Source organism: Aquarana catesbeiana, linkage group LG06 (genome assembly GCF_042186555.1).
Source record: "Aquarana catesbeiana isolate 2022-GZ linkage group LG06, ASM4218655v1, whole genome shotgun sequence".
NCBI classification, from domain to species: Eukaryota; Metazoa; Chordata; class Amphibia; order Anura; family Ranidae; genus Aquarana; species Aquarana catesbeiana.
Window position 1 is genome coordinate 82991784 of NC_133329.1, and position 21782 is coordinate 83013565.

The 21782-nt window shown below is 44.2% G+C and overlaps 1 protein-coding gene across 2 annotated transcripts in view; it reads left to right on the forward strand.

The window, feature by feature from the left end:
* Window positions 1–21782, forward strand: part of RGS11 (regulator of G protein signaling 11) — a 266061-nt gene that overhangs the window by 108487 nt on the left and 135792 nt on the right. For both annotated transcript variants that reach the window (XM_073636325.1, XM_073636326.1), the window contains exon 5: window positions 12433–12484. In XM_073636325.1, the coding sequence (XP_073492426.1) occupies window positions 12433–12484 (52 nt within the window). The remainder of the gene's footprint in view (window positions 1–12432; window positions 12485–21782) is intronic.

Sequence of the window (21782 nt, forward strand, 5' to 3'; positions counted from 1 at the left end):
AGAACCTGGGGAGGAAAGGAGGGGTAAAATTACCCACACACCCGCTATGATATTAAGACATACGTTGTAGCTTACCATGGTAAGGGGTGATAAAGTACCAAGCCACATAAAGGCTTCTTGATAGCGCAGGGGTCAGATGGCCCGTAGGGAGCAGGAGCACCCACTATGTCCACCAGGTGGGGCATCAAAGGGGGTACACAGGTGTGGGAGCCCAACAGTGTGAGGGGGATATCCACAGGGTAATATGGAAGTCTGTCAATAAAAACGTATCGCATATAACATGAGATACAGGGTAGTATCCGTGAGACGGTATCAATAATAGATAACGTGGGGTAAAGGATAGTATCCGAGGGTAAAATTAAGGACAAACATACCCGAAAGGATCCCCGGTAGGACAACGGAGGCGTCCCTTCCATCCAAGCCCACGTGTGCAACTTTAGGTGGGGAGAGCCGCACTGCTCACCCAGAAGGCCCGAGGGCCCATTAAGTGAGCTCCCCAACCCGGAAACGCCCATGACGCCGCCGTCCGCCGGCGTCTGACGTCACCATCTGGCGGTGGCCGACGTTGCCGGGTCAGTTTCTCCGCACCTGCGCAGGGTGCGCGAACAGCGCTACTGCGCAAGCGCGTTCAAGGCGAGCCGATGGGCGGAGAGCCCTGGGCTCGACGAGAGCAAGCAGGGAATGAACGACTGACGTCATCCCTGCCAGGAGAGACACAAGTCCGCCGCTAAGGGAGGCATAGGCAGCCAAGGACCGCACCAGACACCCAGGGAACGCCACAAAAGTAAAACAACAATAAAATAATGCTAAAGAAGAACATAAATGATGTAAACAATTACAGGTAAAATTAGGTATAAGTGGCAGTGAATGCCACAATAACAATTACGGTGTTTGGTAAACACTGAGGAAATTGACACTACATAACGGTACAGATAACAGGGGGGGAAACCCACTAACGGGGGCCATTGTGTAAGGTGAAGGGGATAGTGCACTAGGAATGGTTGTTTGTAGGTAAAAGGGTGAGGAGCCACAGCCATGGATTGATCACTGGACTGTGGAAACTAAACAGGTTGGGAAGGTAATAAGGTGAATGGAATAGTGGGGAGTGAAAGACAGTAAAATTATAGAAAGGGTGCATAAAGGGTGAGAGGGTGTGCCGGTGAACGTGAGTGATAATAAGGGTGATGTGGTGTAGTGACGACCCACAAAGGGGAGGCCATGTGATTTGATTGGTGAAGGATATCTCAAAGAGATTGAATTGGGGATGCAATGACACAGGAGGCAGGTATCACCATACAGTGCTACATTCAAGATGGTATACGAATATAGTTGCAAATGATGCCATGATATAATACTATAATTTAGTTACGAGGGTGAAATACAGCTAAGGATTATAAATGTGGGTACATAAACAATCACAGTTGGGCCGGAGAATTTCCGGTCCAAAAAACCCATACTCTTGGGTAAAGGTAGTGAGTTAAAGCTGAATGACCCAAATAATGAAACATAGTAAGTTGAGACCTAGAGTCCAACCTTGATATAATGAAATGGCTAGAAGAATGGCTGTATGGAGATGGTAGGTCCGCCTCAACCGTAATGGGAAGGTTCCACAATGTCTGAACCGTGTAAGAGGGGCAACTACCAACGTAATCGATAATGGATACACATAAAGAGTAGTAAACTTAAAATTAGAGGCACTCAGGGGGAAAGAAAAAGGGGTGTGTTATCCACCCAATGAATATGCACAAATTTTTTTGAGTATAGCCTCCATATAATCGAAAGTAATAATTTGTTAAAAACGTACCATCATCCAAATTAATATACAGAAACAAGGAAGAGTGGGATCAAGGGGACAGTGGCTGATGTTGGCCCAATCATTGCTCCCACCCTGGAAAAGACTGGACTATATCGGTACAGATAAATAACAATAACAGTCGAGTAAAAGGATTTATTACAAAGAAAGAAATTACATAGTGTACTTGTTAAAATTGCAAAAAACAGAGGCTCGGAATTGCCCAAGAGGCATCTGTTGTTACAGGGTATAGAATGGTCTGGTTCTCGACTAGTTTCGCGGTATTACCGCTTCCTCAGGAGGACCAATCTATGAAGAAGAGATAGTACATAATAATGCAGACAATGTGCAAACAAAAATCATAATACAGCATGTAGAAAAAACAACATAAGACGTAAATAATAGAGTGGCTTACCCTATATCTAGGTGAATATGTGCGGCACCCAGCTGCCCAAAACATAACTCCCCCGCGGCGGACAAGGGGGATTGTGCGAAATTCCCTGAATAGATAACAAAGATGGCAATTGAGGGGTCTATTGTGTTAGCTGGTTGGGGGTAAAAAGGGGGGAGATAGGCGTTAGTGTAAAGGAGGGAGATAATTGGGGACAAAAGGAAAAAAGGAAAAGGGGTAAGACAGAGTAGGGGGGTAAGATGGGGGAAGGAAAGTAGGGAAGGAAATGGGATGGAGGGGGGGAGGGGGAAAAGAAGGGGGGGAGGGGAAAAGAGGGGAGAAGGGAAAACGGGGGAGGGGAACAACAGGGAAGGAGGGGAGAGGGGAAGGGACAAAAGGGTACTAAAGGGGGAGAATAGAGGGGGGGGCAAGGGGGGGGGGAAGAAGGGGGGGGGGGGAAGGGAAGGAAACCAGGGGAGGGGGGGGGGGAAAGAAGGGAAGGACGGGGAGGATCAGGAAAAAGGAAACGGGAGGGGGGAGAAAAGGGGGGGGGGGGGAGGAGACAAAATAGGACAGACAGGGCATAGAACCTGGGGAGGAAAGGAGGGGTAAAATTACCCACACACCCGCTATGATATTAAGACATACGTTGTAGCTTACCATGGTAAGGGGTGATAAAGTACCAAGCCACATAAAGGCTTCTTGATAGCGCAGGGGTCAGATGGCCCGTAGGGAGCAGGAGCACCCACTATGTCCACCAGGTGGGGCATCAAAGGGGGTACACAGGTGTGGGAGCCCAACAGTGTGAGGGGATATCCACAGGGTAATATGGAAGTCTGTCAATAAAAACGTGGGGGAGTTATGTTTTGGGCAGCTGGGTGCCGCACATATTCACCTAGATATAGGGTAAGCCACTCTATTATTTACGTCTTATGTTGTTTTTTCTACATGCTGTATTATGATTTTTGTTTGCACATTGTCTGCATTATTATGTACTATCTTCTTCATAGATTGGTCCTCCTGAGGAAGCGGTAATACCGCGAAACTAGTCGAGAACCAGACCATTCTATACCCTGTAACAACAGATGCCTCTTGGGCAATTCCGAGCCTCTGTTTTTGCAATTTTAACAAGTACACTATGTAATTTCTTTCTTTGTAATAAATCCTTTTACTCGACTGTTTATTGTTATTTATCTGTACCGATATAGTCCAGTCTTTTCCAGGGTGGGAGCATGATTGGGCCAACATCAGCCACTGTCCCCTTGATCCCACTCTTCCTTGTTTCTGTAGTAGATATTAAAAAATGTATTAAAACAATGACAATTAGCAACTCACATATGGACGAATGTAAAATGTTTGTGATCACAGTCAGAAGGGGAATCAGTGAATAGGTGGAGTAGGTACACTGGCAGGTAAGACACCTGTAGTAACTGGGATGGCAGCAAGAGTGCACCAATCTGTGCAAAGTGCAATTGGTGTCAGGAGCGTGCAATGCTCCTCCTTCTCATTCCATCATCCTGGTTTTGGCTATGGCATTCTCCTTGTCTGTCTACCTGTAAGGTATTTGATGTGGTCAGTCTCTGGGTAGAGACCAAACCTGGTTTAAGCCAGTCAAGTCTGCAGTCTCATGCTTGTAATATTACGTTTGTAACACATGCTCCAAGCTCTCTGTTTGTCTGCCCTGCTCTGTTGTTTGGATTCCCTCGTTGATGAACTTGGATTGGATATTGACTACTCTCTGAATTCTCCCTGAGTTTTGACTATGGATTTGACCCTGTCTATTCTAAACCTTGCCTGCCTTGTTCTTGGACTGTCATTGAATCACTCTGCCTGTCTGCCAACTGCAAATACCTGTTTGCTTTGCTCAGTTCGCGCCTGCCTCATGTGGTGGCCAGGCACTATAGCATTGTGTATAGGTCCTGGGGGCAATCGGACATGGGAAGGCCACCTTGCCTTATGGGAAAGGGGGAAGCTAGCTATAGTGTCTGACCACCTTTGTTAGGGTTAAGCGTTACATTAGCTAGGAACAACACTCTGTCATCTCCTCTAGTCAGTTCCATCCCCCCTACAGTTAGAACACACACGAGGGAACACAGTTAACCCCTTGATCGCCCCCTAGTGTTAACCTCTTCCCTGCCAGTGACATTTACACAGTAATCAGTGCATTTTTATAGCACTGATCTATGTATCAATGTTAATGGTCCCATATATGTGTCAAAAGTGTCCGATCTGTCTGCCACAATGTCTCAGTCCCGATAAAAATCACAGGTCACCGCCATTACTAGTAAAAAAAAAATAATAAAAATGCCATAAAAATGTCATAAAAGCACCAGTGACAGTTTCTGGGCTGTTCACTTCTGGCAGAAGCGGTGCAGTCATCAGAGCGGCCCGGAGGGGTACCCTGTCCCCAGGGCCGCTCTGATGTCCTGTAAAAAAGCCTGCACCACTTCTGCCAGAAGCGTTTAGCCAGGAAAATGTCAGAAGGATCGGGCAGCCGGATGACACAGACGCAGCTTGTATATGAATAGCCGCCGCTGTCAAAGTCCCGCCTCCTGGACTGGCACTGGATGAGTGTACTGTCTGTTAGATTTGCCGGTCCAGTAGGCGGGACTTTGTTTGACAGCGCCTGGCTATTAATATATCAGCTACGTCTCAGCAGGAAATCGCCGCTCTGTGTCACCCGGCTGCCCGATCCTCCCGATTCCTCCCTGGTGCATTGCTTGGCACTAATGACTGATGAGGCTGCACTGATGGGAATGATACGCTGCACTGATGGGCAATGGTATGCTGCACTGGTGGGCAATGGTATGCTACAAAGATGGGCACTGATAGGCTGCACTGATGGGCACTGATGAGGCTGCACTGATGGGCAATAGTATGCTGCACTGGTGAGAAATGGTACGCTGCACTGATGGGCACCGATACACTGCACTGATGGGCACTGATACACTGCACTGATAGGCTGCACTGATGGCCACTAATAGGCTGCACTAATGGCCACTGATAGGCTGCACTGATGGCCACTGATAGGCTGCACTGATTGGCTGCACTGATGGGCACCTATAGGCTGCACTGACCTGCTGCACTGATGGGCACTGATCGGCTGCACTGATCGGCTGCACTGAAGGGCACTGATATGCTTTATGTTAATATTGTTAAAGTTGTTGCTAATATTTTTTTTTTAAACTTCTGCATAAAACATTTAACAGTGTAATTTCATAAGATAATTTACGAGGACGTGTTTAGGGGCAGACTTAGGGGCGGGGCAGGATAGGGGTTGGGTGGGGCAACTGGTGGCAAGTAACTCTTAAGGCCTGGCCAGTGGCCCAGGAATTTAAATTTTGAGCCCTGGTCTATGGGAATGTTTGACCATCCTTCCAGAAGCACATTTGTGAGGTCAGGCACTGATGTGGAAGAGAAGGCCTGGCTCGCAGTCTATGCTCTAATTAATCTCAAAGGTGTTCTATCGGTTTGAGGTCAGGATTCTGTGCAGGCCAATCAAGTTCCTCCACCCCAAATTCACTCATCCATGTCTTTATGGACCTTGCTTTGTGCACTGGTCCAAATCATTTGGTGGAGGGGGAATTATGGTGTGGGAATGTTTTTCAGGGGTTGGGCTTGGCCCCTTAGTTCCAGTGAAGGGAACTATTAAGGCGTCAGCATACCAAGACATTTTGGACAATTTCATGCTCCCAACTTTGTGGGAACAGTTTGGGGATGACCCCTTCCTGTTCCAACACGACTGAGCACCAGTACACAAAGCAAGGTCCATAAAGACATGGATGAGCGAGTTTGGAGTGGAGGAACTTGACTGGCCTGCACAATAGAACACCTTTGGGATGAATTACAGTGGAGACTGCCAGCCAGGCCTTTTTGTCCACATGAGTGCCTGACCTCACAAATGCGCTTCTGGAAGAATGGTCAAACATTCCCATAGACACACTCCTAAACCTTGTGGACAGCCTTCCCAAAAGAGTTGAAGCTGTTATAGCTGCAAAGGGTGGGCCAACTCAATATTGAACCCTACAGAATAAGACTGTTATGCGATTAAAGTTTATGGGTGTGTAAAATCAGGTGTCCCAATACTTTTGGTAATATAGTGTAAGGCAGTTCCTTTGACCTCATGATTCTCATTTGCTCTGACATGCACTGTGAGCTGTAAGGTCTTATATTGACAGGTGTGTGGCTTTCCTAATCATGTCCAATCAGTATAATCAAACACAGCTGGACTCAAATGAAGGTGTAGAACCATCTCAAGGATGATCAGAAGAAATGGACAGCACCTGAGTTAAATATATGAGTGTCACAGCAAAGGGTCTGAATACTTAGGACCATGTGATGTTTCAGTTTTTCTTTTTTAATAAATCTGCAAAAATGTCAACAATTCTGTGTTTTTCTGTCAATATGGGGTGCTGTGTGTACATTAATGAGGAAAATTAACTTAAATGATTTTAGCAAATGGCTGCAATATAACAAAGAGTGAAAAATTTAAGGGGCTCTGAATACTTTCCGTCCCCACTGTATATATATATATATATATATATATATATATATATATATATATATATATATATACACATACATAGTTGTGTGAAAAAGTATTTGCCCCCTCCTGTTTTTATTTGCATATTTCTCACACTTAAGTGATTAAGAGTAAATCCAAAATGCAGGTTTTAAATTATTATTTCATTTATAAGGGGAAAAAAATGTTCAAACCTGCCTGGCCCTATGTGATAAAAGTAATTGCCCCCTCCCATGCTGAATCATGGATGAACTGTGATTAACCACAATTTTTTAAAAAGATGAGTTAAATTTCACTTGCTACACCCAGGCCTGATTACTGCCAGACCTGTTGAATCAATAAATCACATAAATAGAAGCTGTTTGACAAAGTAAAGCACGCCAACAGATCACAAAAAGCCACACATCATGCCACAATCTAAAAAAATTCAAGAATAGATTAGAAACCAAGTAATGTTTCAAAGCCACTTCTAAGGCTTTGGAACTCCAGTGAACCATGGAGAGAGCCATTATCCACAAATGGAGATAACTTGGAACAGTGGTGAACCTTCTCCGGAGTGGCCAGCCTACAAAAATTACTCCAAGAGCATGACGACGCCTCCTCCAGGAGGTCATAAAAGAACCCAGAACAACATCTAAAGAACTGCAGGCCTCACTTGCCTCAGGTAAGATCAGTGTTCATGATTCAACGATAAGAAAGAGACTAGGCAAAAATGGCATCCATGGGAGAGTTCCAAGGCCAAAGCCACTGCTGACCAAAAAGAACACAAAGGCTCATCTCACATTTAGCAAAAAAACATCTTGATTATCCCCAAGACTTTTAGGCAAATATTCTGTGGACTGATGAGACAAAATTTAAATTTTTTGGAAGGTGTGCATCCCGTTACATCTGGCATAAAATGAATACAGCATTTCATAACAAGAACAGCATACCAACAATCAGACATGGTGGTGGTAGTGTGATGGTCTGGGGCTGCTTTGCAGCTTCAGGACCTCGACGACTTACCATAAATGGAACCATGAATTCTGAGCTCTACCAGAAAATTCTAAAGGAGAATGTCCGGCCATCAATTTGTGACCTCAAGCTCAAGTGCACTTGGATTATGCAGCAGGACAATGATCCGAAACACAACAGCAAGTCCACCTCTAAATGGTTCAAACAAAGAAAAATATAGCTTTTGGAATGGCCTAGTCAAAGCCCGGACTTAAATCCAATTGAGATGCTGTATCATGACCTTACACAGGCCGTTCATGCTGGAAAACCCTCCAATGTGGCTGAATTAAAACAATTCTGCAAAGAAGAGTGGGCCAAAGTTGCTCTACAGCAATGTGAAAGACTCATTGCCAGTTATCGCAAACGCTTGATTGCAGTTGTTGCCGCCAAGGGTGGCACAACCAGTTATTAGGTTTAGGGGGCAGAGGCGGCTCTCTAGTTAGGCAAATTAGGCGAATTAGGCAATCGCCTAAGGCGTCGCACTCACAGGGGCCTTGCGACCGCCTATTTTAAGAGACACCTCTGCTGACAACAATGTCGCTGCGGCGACGCTCCGCTCCAGCCAGCAGAGGGTTAATGCTGCCTGTGAGTTCCATGGTCAGGCAGTGGAGAGAGGAAGGGGCCGTGTCTTGGGGAGGAGGCGGGGCCAGCCAGCATGGATTGTCCAGGGGAGGAGACTCATTCCAGCAGCCGGAGCAAAATTAAACTTATTCCTGCTGCTCTGGAGACGCAAATCGCCCCCCGTCACCCCCAAATGGAGTGCTCCGCTGAGCAATCCCCGCATCTGACTGATAAGCAGAGCTGCAGAGGGGAAAAGGAGGGTCCCGCCGGGGAGGAAGCCTCACCAGTGCAGTATATGGAGCCGATAGAAGGGGGAGGGAGGAGAGAAATGGTGTCTGGGCCACCCCTCTCTGGGGCTGTCAATCAAGGCGGGGGGATCCAGGGCTCCAGCTGCAGGGAGAGGCAGCTACCACCACCAGCATGAGAGAGAGCCAGCCCCCATCCCTGTTCCTCCAGCATCCCTCAGCCACTGACCTTTAAATCCACCCCCTGCTCCACCCCCTCCACTACCTTCCTCCTGGTTATCAGTGCCACAGTCAGGGCAGCTCAGTCCTGTGCCAGTGTCCCAGTGCGCCAACCTGTGCTTGACAGCCCCTGACCCCTCCCTCCGCCCGCCCTTACCCCCACCTATGTAGGGGTCCACTGCTGGAGTCCGGAAGTGCCAGTCCAGTGCTGATCCTCAGCCATGGTGCTGGCACTGCCTGCTATTTGGCTTCTCTGCTGCTATCTCCCTCACTGACACCAGCACTGAGATAGAGAGCACTGACACCAGCACCGAGGTAGCGAACTGACACCAGAACCAAGATAGAACACTGACACCAGCACCGAGGTAGAGCACTGACACCAGAACCAAGATAGAACACTGACACCAGAACCGAGATAAAACACTGACACCAGCACCGAGATAGAGCACTGACACAAGCACCGAGATAGAGCACTGACACCAGAACCGAGATAGAGCACTGACACCAGCACCGAGATAGAGCACTGACACCAGCACCTAGATAGAGCACGGACACCAGCACTTTAAAGCTGTTAATATATGCAATTTATACAGTTACATTTTTATCGCTTGAATTATTTTTCCCATTATGGGCGTAAGTGGGGCCTCATGTCTAGGTTTTGCTTAAGGCCTCACAAAGCCTATAGCCGCCTCTGTTAGGGGGCAATTACTTTTTCACAGGTTTGGACAGCTTTTTTGCCTTGATAAATGAAACCATCATTTAAAAACTGCATTTTGTATTTACTCGGGTTGTCTTTGTGTAATAATAACATTTTTTGATGAGCTAAATCATTTAAGTGTGACAAATATGCAAAAAAGAAAGGGGGCAAATACTTTTTCACACAACTGTATATATGTATATATATATATATATATATATATATATATATATATATATATATATATATATATATAATATATATTTATATATAACATTGATAACATTAGTATATGAATTTTATAATATGATAATTTTACATCTCATATAATCTTTTGCACATATGCCCCACATAAAAATTTATTTGAGTCTTAGAAAATGTGGTAACTCGACCACAAAAGCAAGAAAATAATACCTAGCACAGTAGTATAACAGCTTAAGATGACCTTTTTTCTTCTTCCTTTAAGAGTTTTTTTTTTTCTTTAAATAGTTGTCTCGGCCGTATAATGAATATTTGTAGACTGCAAATCCCTGGCACAAATGAGAGGCTGGCAGCGCCGAGATAACAAGGGCACTGCCCTTAAGGTACGCGCTGCTAAATTTGGAGCAAATCAGAGGATTATGTCAGGAACAGTTTTAGTTATGAACATCCAGAGATCCTCACAACGGGACATTTATTGTGACAGGAGCTGCTCCCAATACGGCAAGGAGTAGTGCCATCGCTCTGTAATTACCGCAGTCTGTCAGGAACACTATGGGCCTGGCAGACACAATGCTGCTTCTCCGGGAGGGGGGCACAAAACAAAGAGACAGGCATGTCTGGGAGAAGATTGATTTAACTAGCCAGAAACACAGGATCTGACCAAATCTAGTTTCCTAATAGCAGGGGAGCTAAATATAGTGCAACATCTCTGCCCGTGTCACCGCGAGATGCCCAAAAAAGGTTTCTAAGCACGCCTGTGTTCTTTTTTTTTTTTAGTTCAGCATTGGAATACAATATTGATTAGAGATTTTGGATGACAACAGATTTGGACTGAATTTTATGGGGTTTTGGCCAGATTTAAATTTTAGTGTTTTTTTTTTTTGGGTGGTTTAGGTCTCCAAAATGGTTTCAGTGGAAGGCCATGCTGGAATAGAAAAGGGCCCTCTTTCAGGGATCTCACTTCCTTCCTGAGGAAGGGGTCCTCAGCATCCCCGAAATGCTGCTTTGTTTTATGTTGCTAAATAAATAGTTTGTTTACAACTTATGCTGATGGTGCGCCATTGACATCCCCACATCAGGTATAGCGCAGAAATGTTTTCCCATATTAGGTCCCAAAAAAGAAGATGACAAGTTTTAACTGCTGTGCTACAGAAGGACCTTGAAAATCCAATGGACAAGCATGGTCATGAGTGACAATAAAGAGGTGCTGCAAAGAGCTTGCTGGAAGGAACCACCAAGAATGTAGAAATGTGCACAAAGGAATCATTTGTTTTGCTTCGTCATATTCGTTATGTTAGAATGATTTATTTTCGGAATTCGTTTCGTATATTCGGATTCGTTTTGTATATTCGTTAATTTCCAATCGATTAGAAATTCGAATTTCCGAAGACGACTATATTTGTTCTATTTTAGTCTATTCTATTTTTTTTTATTCTATGCAATTCTATTCTGCTCTATTCTGTTATGTTTTATTCTATTCCTTTATTTTCTTCTATTCTTTTATGTTCTCTTCTATTCTGTTCCTTTATTTTCTGTTCTATTTTATTCTTTTCTATTATATTCTGTTTTACTCTATTATTTTTCTATTCTATTATTTTATATTATATTCTATTCTTTTATTTTCTATTTTATTCTTTTCTATTATATTTTGTTTTACTCTATTCTATTCAGCAGCCTTAATAGGAATCATCATCTTATTTCACTTTTAAACCCTACTGTAATTATTGCAATGTGTTTCTATTTCAAATGTATTCATTTTCAAATTTGAATTCAAATTCATATTCATTTTCAAATTCAAATTTGGATCATTCCTTTTGTTCTAATTCATTTCAAATTCGTTGAAATTCGTTACTATGATTCAGAAATTTGGATACATCCATATCTCCAAATAACAAAAATTTTGCCTGGATTTCAATTCGTAACAAATCGCACATTTCTACGAGAAAGACATCTGGAGAGGAGCTATGCAAGATTGTGGAAGAAAGGAGAAGGGAGAAGAAGAACATGGTGGATGGATGACATCCAAGAAATGACATTTGTATCTTAAAGCAGAACATGAACCTGGCACAAGGGCAAATGAAAAGTGATGGTGAAAGCAACGTTCCAAGGTTTAAAGTTCACCAAAGACGACACGCGGTCATGATGGTAGTGGTAATAAACCACATACTTATGGTCATATAGTAGATGTGATGGTCAGGTGTCCACAAATATTTGGTTGTATAGTGTATATAGGAATCTGCTATTTGCGGTTCCTTAAAGGGAAGTCTATGGACAAGTCTCAGGTGCCAATCAGATCTGAATATATTTCTGTTTAGATCTAGAGCTGGTGTGGTGATGTTTTCCTGCTCACAGCTTTCAGTTGGGTTATCCCATGGAGGAAAACCACAGCCAGCCTCTTCTCAGCTTCTCAGTTTACTTGAACTGTGCCTGTTTGGCTTCCAATCTGATAGTGCCTGCATAGTTCTCGGACCACCACAGTAAGGAGAGCATTCTCCCAACTGACTAACCATGAAAGGGTCATTTTTCCCACCGACCACCAAAACCAAATGGTTTTGGCAAAGGTTCCCTGAGACCTGGAAATAATTTTAAAGGTTCCTCTAGGGCAGTGATGGCAAACCTTGGCACCCCAGATGTTTTGGAATTTCGTTTCCCATGATGCTCATGCACTCTGCAGTGTAGTTAAGCATCATGGGAAATGTAGTTCCAAAACATCTGGGGTGCCAAGGTTCGCCATCACTGCTCTAGGGTAAAAAGGTTGAAAAAAGCTGGACTAATGCATTTGTCATTTCACATGGGATTTTTGTTTTCTAGACCCCGTACTTCTGGACAACCAACAAATGGCCTGCCACAGAACTGGACTACGGTAGTTATTAATATTATTATTAACATTTTTGCTATTTTTTAATACCATAAATAGAATAGAAGATGGCAGAGATTATTTGGCACAGACATTTCAACATATTTGGCACAGACATTTCAACATAGATCTCTTGGCGGGTGAGATATTGGTGCCCTGGACTTTCAGTGATGAAATATTGTGATGTGGGTTTGTTTTGGCACAAATCATTTTGCAATATTGGTATCATGATTATAAAATATTCAGCAAAACTTACATTTCAGGAAAACACTCCTGAAAAAGCAATATTAAAGCACAGTTCCGCCCGCCCCTTTAAAAATTAAAAGTCAGCAGCTACACATACTGTAGCTGCTGACTTTTAATAATAGGACACTTACCTGTCCTGGAGTCCAGCGATGTCGGCACCGCAGCCGATGTTTACATCAACTGTTTGGGTGCTGCCGCTGCCATTGTGGGTAAGGGAACCTGGCAGTGTAGACTTTTGGCTTCACGGCTGGGTCCCTACTGCGTGCGCTAAGCGTGCTGCGCTCTCTAACTGGCCCGACAGAAGGGGAGGAAGGAGGAGGTGGGCCGAGCTGCTGACATAATTTGCCGCGGCCCGGTCTCCCGCAAGTGGGGGCAGGATACCTGTAAAAAATGGGTTTCCGCTCCCCCCTCCCCCCCCCCGAAAGGTGCTAAATGTGGCACTGGGGGGGGGGGGGTCAGATAAGTGGAAGTTCCACTTTTGGGTGGAACGCCTCTTTAAAGAGGAATTTCAGGTATGAATTTATACATAGTTCCAGCTTGGTCCAATGTAACTATATACTGCATTTATTATCATACCTGGTTGATGCCCCAGGAAGCTAGAAATCACTGAAGTAGACATTGTGATAAATCCAATCCACATTCATTGGCCATTGGCATACAGTATAATATATATTATATATATTTATCTTTTCTGTATAGTATGTACACTACTGTGCAAAAGTTTTAAGCAGGTGTGAAAAAAGAATGCTGTAAATTAAGAATTCTTTCAGAAATAGAAGTGTTAATAGTTTATTTTTATCAATTTACAAAAAAGAAAGTACATGAACAGAAGAGAGATCCAAATGAAATCAATGTTTGGTGTGACCACCTTTTGCCTTCAAAACAGCATCAGTTCTTCTAGGTACATTACACACAGTTTTTGAAGGAACTCGGCAGGTAGGTTGTTCCAAACATCTTGGAGAATAAACCATAGAACTTCTGTGGATGTCGGTTGCCTCAAATCCTTCTGCCTCTTCATGTAATCCCAGACAGACTCCATGATGTTGAGATCAGGGCTCTGTGGGGGCCAAACCGTCACTTCCGGGACTCCTTGTTCTTCTTTACACTGAATGTCTTAATGACATTGGCTGTATGTTTGGGGTTGTTGTCCTGCTGCAGAATATATTTGGGGCTAATCACACACCTTCCTGATGGTATGGCATGATGGATAAATATCTGTCTGTATTTCTCTGCATTGAGGACACCACTGATCCTGACCAAATCTCCAACTCCATTAACAGAAATGGAGCCCCAAACTTGGTAGGAACCTCCACCATGCTTCACTGTTGCCTGCAGACACTCATTATTGTACCGCTCTCCAGCCCTTCACCAACAAACTGCCTCTTGCTACAGCCAAATATTTCACATTTTGACTCATCAGTCCAGAGCACCTGCTGCCATTTTTCTGCACCCCAGTTCCTATGTTTTAATGCATAGCTGAACCACTTAACCTTGTTTCCATGTCAGAGGTATGGCTTTTTGGATGCAATTTTTCCATGAAGATCACTTCTCTGGACAGTAGATGGGTGTACCTGGGTCCCACTGGTTTCCACCAGTTCTGTGCTAAAGGCACTGCTGGACATCTTCCAATGTTGAAGGGATGTAAGCATGATGTGTTTTTCATATGCTGCATTAAAGTGATTGTAAGGGTTTGTTTTTGTTTTTTTAAATAACAAACATGTTATACTTACCTCCACTGTGCAGCTCATTATGCACAGAGTGGTCCCAAACCAGTTCTTCTGGGGTCCCCCGGTGGCTCTTGCGTCTCCTCGGCACATCAGATAATCAGAGAAGCGCTCACCCGGGGGAATACCTTACGGGTGCCCTGCCGAATGCAGCGTTCGCATAGTTGCCAACATTGTAAAAAATTTTTAGGGATGCTTTTTTGGCTGTAGGCGGAGTCACATTATAATTAGGGGGCAGGGCATGCATTTGTCGGAGTGACAAAATTGAAATGTGGCTCGCTGTGCCGAAAAATGGGCGTGGTTTACGTGAAATAATGGCCGTGGCTTAAATGAGCGTGGCTCAAAGAGGGTGTGGTTGGAGTCTGAGATGAATGAGGGATGGAGAGGGAAAGGGGGGGAAAGTGAGAGAGATGGAGGGACAGCAGCCCCAGATCCTACACCACAATAGAAATGTGTATTCCACAGTTTAACAATTAGCAGATAAAGATACTCCAAACACCTGGTGCTAGCGCTTCAATCTTCCCGGCACCATGGTTGTTATGGTGTCAGGATGATTGAAGCGCATTACTTCTATTATTACATTGTAATATAAAATGAAATCATTTAACTCACCATAATGCAGAATCAGTGGGACCCTTGAGCATGTCACCTGCCACGTCGCCTGCCACCAGCAGAGTCCGTCCTTGCATCAGGTGTCACCAGCAGAGTCTGTCTTTGCATCAGGTGCCACCAGCAGAGTCCCTCCTTGCATCAGGTGCCCCCAGCAGAGTCCCTCCTTGCATCAGGTGCCCCCAGCAGAGTCCCTCCTTGCATCAGGTGCCCCCAGCAGAGTCCCTCCTTGCATCAGGTGCCCCCAGCAGAGACCCTCCTTGCTTCAGGTGCCCCCAGCAGAGTCCCTCCTTGCTTCAGGTGCCCCCAGCAGAGTCCCTCCTTGCATCAGGTGCCCCCAGCAGAGTGCCTCCTTGCATCAGGTGGCCCCAGCAGAGTGCCTCCTTGCATCAGGTGCCCCCAGCAGAGACCCTCCTTGCTTCAGGTGCCCCCAGCAGAGTCCCTCCTTGCTTCAGGTGCCCCCAGCAGAGTCCCTCCTTGCATCAGGTGCCCCCAGCAGAGTGCCTCCTTGCATCAGGTGGCCCCAGCAGAGTGCCTCCTTGCATCAGGTGCCCCCAGCAGAGTCCCTACTTACATCAGGTGCCCCCAGCAGAGTCCGTCCTTACATCAGGTGCCCCCAGCAGCAGTGACGTAGCGTGGGTTGTCAGCACATGGTGCAAGGCAAGAAATTTGCGCCCCTAACCTACAGGTTTTTAGCACTCCCTGAGTCCCTTCCCTTCCTAAAATAGTACTTACCAGCCTTCCTATATACTGACCTCTACACTGACCTACATGATTCCTAGACTGATTATTACACTTACCTACCTGTCCACTACCTGTCCACTACACTGACCTACCTGATTCCTATACTGACCAGTATATTGACCTACCTGTCCACTAAACTACAATACCCACTATACTACACTGCCCACTACAACACCCACTACACTACACTGATTATCACTACACCACCCACTACACTACACTAATTACCACTACACCACCCACTACACTACACTGATTACCACTACACCACCCACTACACTACACTGATTACTACAACACCCACTACACTAATTACTACAACACCCACTACACTGATTACTACAACACCCACTACACTACGAACACCCACTACACTACACTGATTACTAAAACACCCACTACACTACGAACACCCACTACACTACACTGATTACTACAACATCCACTACACTACACTGATTACTACAACACCCACTATACTATGCTGATTACTACACCACCCACTATACTACACTGATTACTACAACACCCACTACACTACACTGATTACTACAACACCCACTACACTACACTGATTACTACAACACCCACTACACTACAACACCCACTACACTACACTGATTACTACAACACCCACTACACTACACTGATTACTACAACATCCACTACACTACACTGATTACTACAACACCCACTACACTACGAACACCCACTACACTACACTGATTACTACAACACCCACTACACTACACTGATTACTACAACATCCACTACACTACACTGATTACTACAACATCCACTACACTGATTACTACAACATCCACTACACTACACTGATTACTACAACATCCACTACACTACACTGATTACTACAACACCCACTATACTACACTGATTACTACAACATCCACTACACTACACTGATTACTACAACATCCACTACATTACACTGATTACTACAACACCCACTATACTACGCTGATTACTACACCACCCACTACACTACACTACACTGATTACTACAACACCCACTACACTACACTGATTACTACAACATCCACTACACTACACTGATTACTACAACACCCACTACACTAATTACTACAACACCCACTACACTGATTACTACAACACCCACTACACTACGAACACCCACTACACTACACTGATTACTACAACACCCACTACACTATGAACACCCACTACACTACACTGATTACTACAACATCCACTACACTACACTGATTACTACAACACCCACTATACTATGCTGATTACTACACCACCCACTATACTACACTGATTACTACAACACCCACTACACTACACTGATTACTACAACACCCACTACACTACAACACCCACTACACTACACTGATTACTACAACACCCACTACACTACACTGATTACTACAACATCCACTACACTACACTGATTACTACAACACCCACTACACTACGAACACCCACTACACTACACTGATTACTACAACACCCACTACACTACACTGATTACTACAACATCCACTACACTACACTGATTACTACAACATCCACTACACTGATTACTACAACATCCACTACACTACACTGATTACTACAACATCCACTACACTACACTGATTACTACAACACCCACTATACTACACTGATTACTACAACATCCACTACACTACACTGATTACTACAACACCCACTACACTACACTGATTACTACAACACCCACTACACTACAACACCCACTACACTACACTGATTACTACAACACCCACTACACTACACTGATTACTACAACATCCACTACACTACACTGATTACTACAACACCCACTACACTACGAACACCCACTACACTACACTGATTACTACAACACCCACTACACTACACTGATTACTACAACATCCACTACACTACACTGATTACTACAACATCCACTACACTGATTACTACAACATCCACTACACTACACTGATTACTACAACATCCACTACACTACACTGATTACTACAACACCCACTATACTACACTGATTACTACAACATCCACTACACTACACTGATTACTACAACATCCACTACATTACACTGATTACTACAACACCCACTATACTACGCTGATTACTACACCACCCACTACACTACACTACACTGATTACTACAACACCCACTACACTACACTGATTACTACAACATCCACTACACTACACTGATTACTACAACACCCACTACACTAATTACTACAACACCCACTACACTGATTACTACAACACCCACTACACTACGAACACCCACTACACTACACTGATTACTACAACACCCACTACACTATGAACACCCACTACACTACACTGATTACTACAACATCCACTACACTACACTGATTACTACAACACCCACTATACTATGCTGATTACTACACCACCCACTATACTACACTGATTACTACAACACCCACTACACTACACTGATTACTACAACACCCACTACACTACGAACACCCACTACACTACACTGATTACTACAACACCCACTACACTACACTGATTACTACAACATCCACTACACTACACTGATTACTACAACATCCACTACACTGATTACTACAACATCCACTACACTACACTGATTACTACAACATCCACTACACTACACTGATTACTACAACACCCACTATACTACACTGATTACTACAACATCCACTACACTACACTGATTACTACAACATCCACTACATTACACTGATTACTACAACACCCACTATACTACGCTGATTACTACACCACCCACTACACTACACTACACTGATTACTACAACACCCACTACACTACACTGATTACTACAACATCCACTACACTACACTGATTACTACAACATCCACTACACTACACTGATTACTACAACACCCACTATACTATGCTGATTACTACACCACCCACTACACTACACTGATTACTACAACACCCACTACACTACACTGATTACTACAACACCCACTACACTACACTACACTGATTACTACAACACCCACTACACTACACTGATTAACTACAACACCCACTACACTACACTGATTAACTACAACACCCACTACACTACACTGATTACTACAACATCCACTACACTACACTGATTACTACAACATCCACTACACTACACTGATTACTACAACATCCACTACACTACACTGATTACTACAACACCCACTATTCTACGCTGATTACTACACCACCCACTACACTACACTGATTACTACAACACCCACTACACTACACTGATTACTACAACACCCACTACACTACGAACACCCACTACACTACACTGATTACTACAACACCCACAACACTACACTGATTACTACAACATCCACTACACTACACTGATTACTACAACATCCACTACACTACACTAATTACTACAACACCCACTATACTACGCTGATTACTACAACACCCACTACACTAATTACTACAACACGCACTACACTACACTGATTACTACAACACCCACTACACTACGAACACCCACTACACTACACTGATTACTACAACACCCACTACACTACACTGATTACTACAACATCCACTACACTACACTGATTACTACAACATCCACTACACTACACTAATTACTACAACACCCACTATACTACGCTGATTACTACAACACCCACTACACTACACTGATTACTACAACACGCACTACACTACACTGATTACTACAACACCACCCACTACACTACACTGATTACTACAACACCCACTACACTACGAACACCCACTACACTATGAACACCCACTACACTACACTGATTACTACAACACCCACTACACTACACTGATTACTACAACACCCACTACACTACAACACCCACTACACTACGCTGATTACTACAACACCCACTACACCACGCTGATTACTACAACACCCACTACACTACAACACCCACTACACTACGCTGATTACTACAGCACCCACTACACTACGAACACCCACTACACTACACTGATTACTACAACACCCACTACACTACGCTGATTACTACAACACCCACTACACTACAACACCCACTACACTACACCACCCAGCCGTCAGCAGTGATCGGGCAAAAAAAAACCCCGACAGGCTGGTTGGTACGGCACCCTGCATTTCCCCGCTTGCAGAACACAACAGTGCTGCGGGAGGGATTCCTGTTGATGGGGAAATTGAGCAATTTTCTTTCCTTCAACCCATGCTTGAAGAAAAGAAAATTGCATAATGTATGGCCTGCTTTAGGTTAGGGTCGTTCCAGCTGCCATAAATAATGCAGAAACTGGAGGAGGCAAAAGGATGCAAAAATGAAGAATCACAAAAAGGTGGCAATGTTATTACAACTTAAAAAATACACAGCATATGCAGTATGTCACTTGCAGAAAATGACAGAGCATTGAATCTTTCTGTACTTTACTTTTTTTTTCCCTAAAACATTTTCATGCCTTAGCAGTTTTGTAATATGTTTAAAATATAAATACTGAGATGAAAAAGACAAGATAAAGCAAAATTAAAAGCAATAAAACACATGCACTGAGCAGTACGAAGGGCATTAGCAGAGCAGATCCAGTTAAGCAGCAGCACTGGTGACAAAATCTTTAAAATATTCCACATGGTAAAGACTTTAACATCGATGTCTGAACTGGACATTTAATTTCTCTGCGGTATGGACAGGCACACAACCAATCGAAAATCTCTCCTCTCTCTACGCAGTCAGTCACTGCCTCTTGAATGTGATTGCTTAACTCACACATTTAATAATTGCAGGTCAACACTACAGGCTCTAACCCGGGCTGCACAGAAACATTGAAACCTGCCTGGCTACTTTTGGCAGCTACAGACTAAATGGCCGATGGAAACAAAGCACTGACCGTCTGTTGCTCCACGGGGGCGGGGGGTTGGTGGCGGCTGATCTCTTCCTGCTGTGTTCAGTGGAGAGGGGAGGGGTCTCCAATCCCTGCAGCCACTGAAGAGAGAAGCTGATTGGCTGCCCTCTCCTCTCCACTGAACACAAGGGGAAACAATACTCGTGGCAACGGTGGTGGCCATCTTTGTGTAGCCTGCTGCCGTTTTCACCCAAAAACATTCCCGATTTTCCTGGGACAAAAGCAGAATCCCAGGAAAAAAATCGGGATAAGCTTAAATCGGGACAGGGGTACAAAAATCGGGATTGTCCCGGGAAAATCAGGACTGTTGGCAAGTATGCATTCGGCGTCCATAGAGGTCGAATGCAGGACTCGGCGCCTGCGTCATTGGATTTGATTGACAGCGGCGGGAGCCAATGGCTGCGCTGCTATCAATCTATCCAATCAAGAGCCGAGAACCCCGTGGGTCAAGTTCCAGGGCTCAGGTAAGTAAAACGGGGGGGGGGCTGGGGGGACGGTCACTGAAAGGTGTTTTTTCACCTTAATGCATAGAATGCATTAAGGTGAAAAAACACGAAGGTTTACAACCCCTTTAAGTTTTCTTGGCCGACCACTGCATCTTCAACGTTGCCCGTTTCTTTGTGCTTCTTCAAAAGAGCTTGAACAGCACATCTTGAAACCCCAGTCTGGTTTGAAATCTTTGCCTGGGAGAGACCTTGCTGATGCAGTATACCTACCTCGTGTTTTTTTGTTGTGCTCACTTTTACCATGTTGTATGACTTGTGACATGAAAGTGTCTTCCACAACCTCACCTTAGTAGCAGAGTTTGGCTGTTCCTCACCCAGATTTAAGCCTCCTACACAGCTGTTTCTATTAATTATTGTGTTGCAACCTACCTGAAAACACTGATCATTAGCACCTGCTTGGTATAGTTGGTTAATCATTCACCTGATTCTAATCCTACAAAATCCCTGACTTTGTGCAAGTCTAAAACTTGATGCTGGTTTGGAGCAAAATGGGTAGTCACACCAAATATTGATTTGATTTAGATTTTTCTTCTGTTTGCACTTTGTAATTTGATAGAAATAA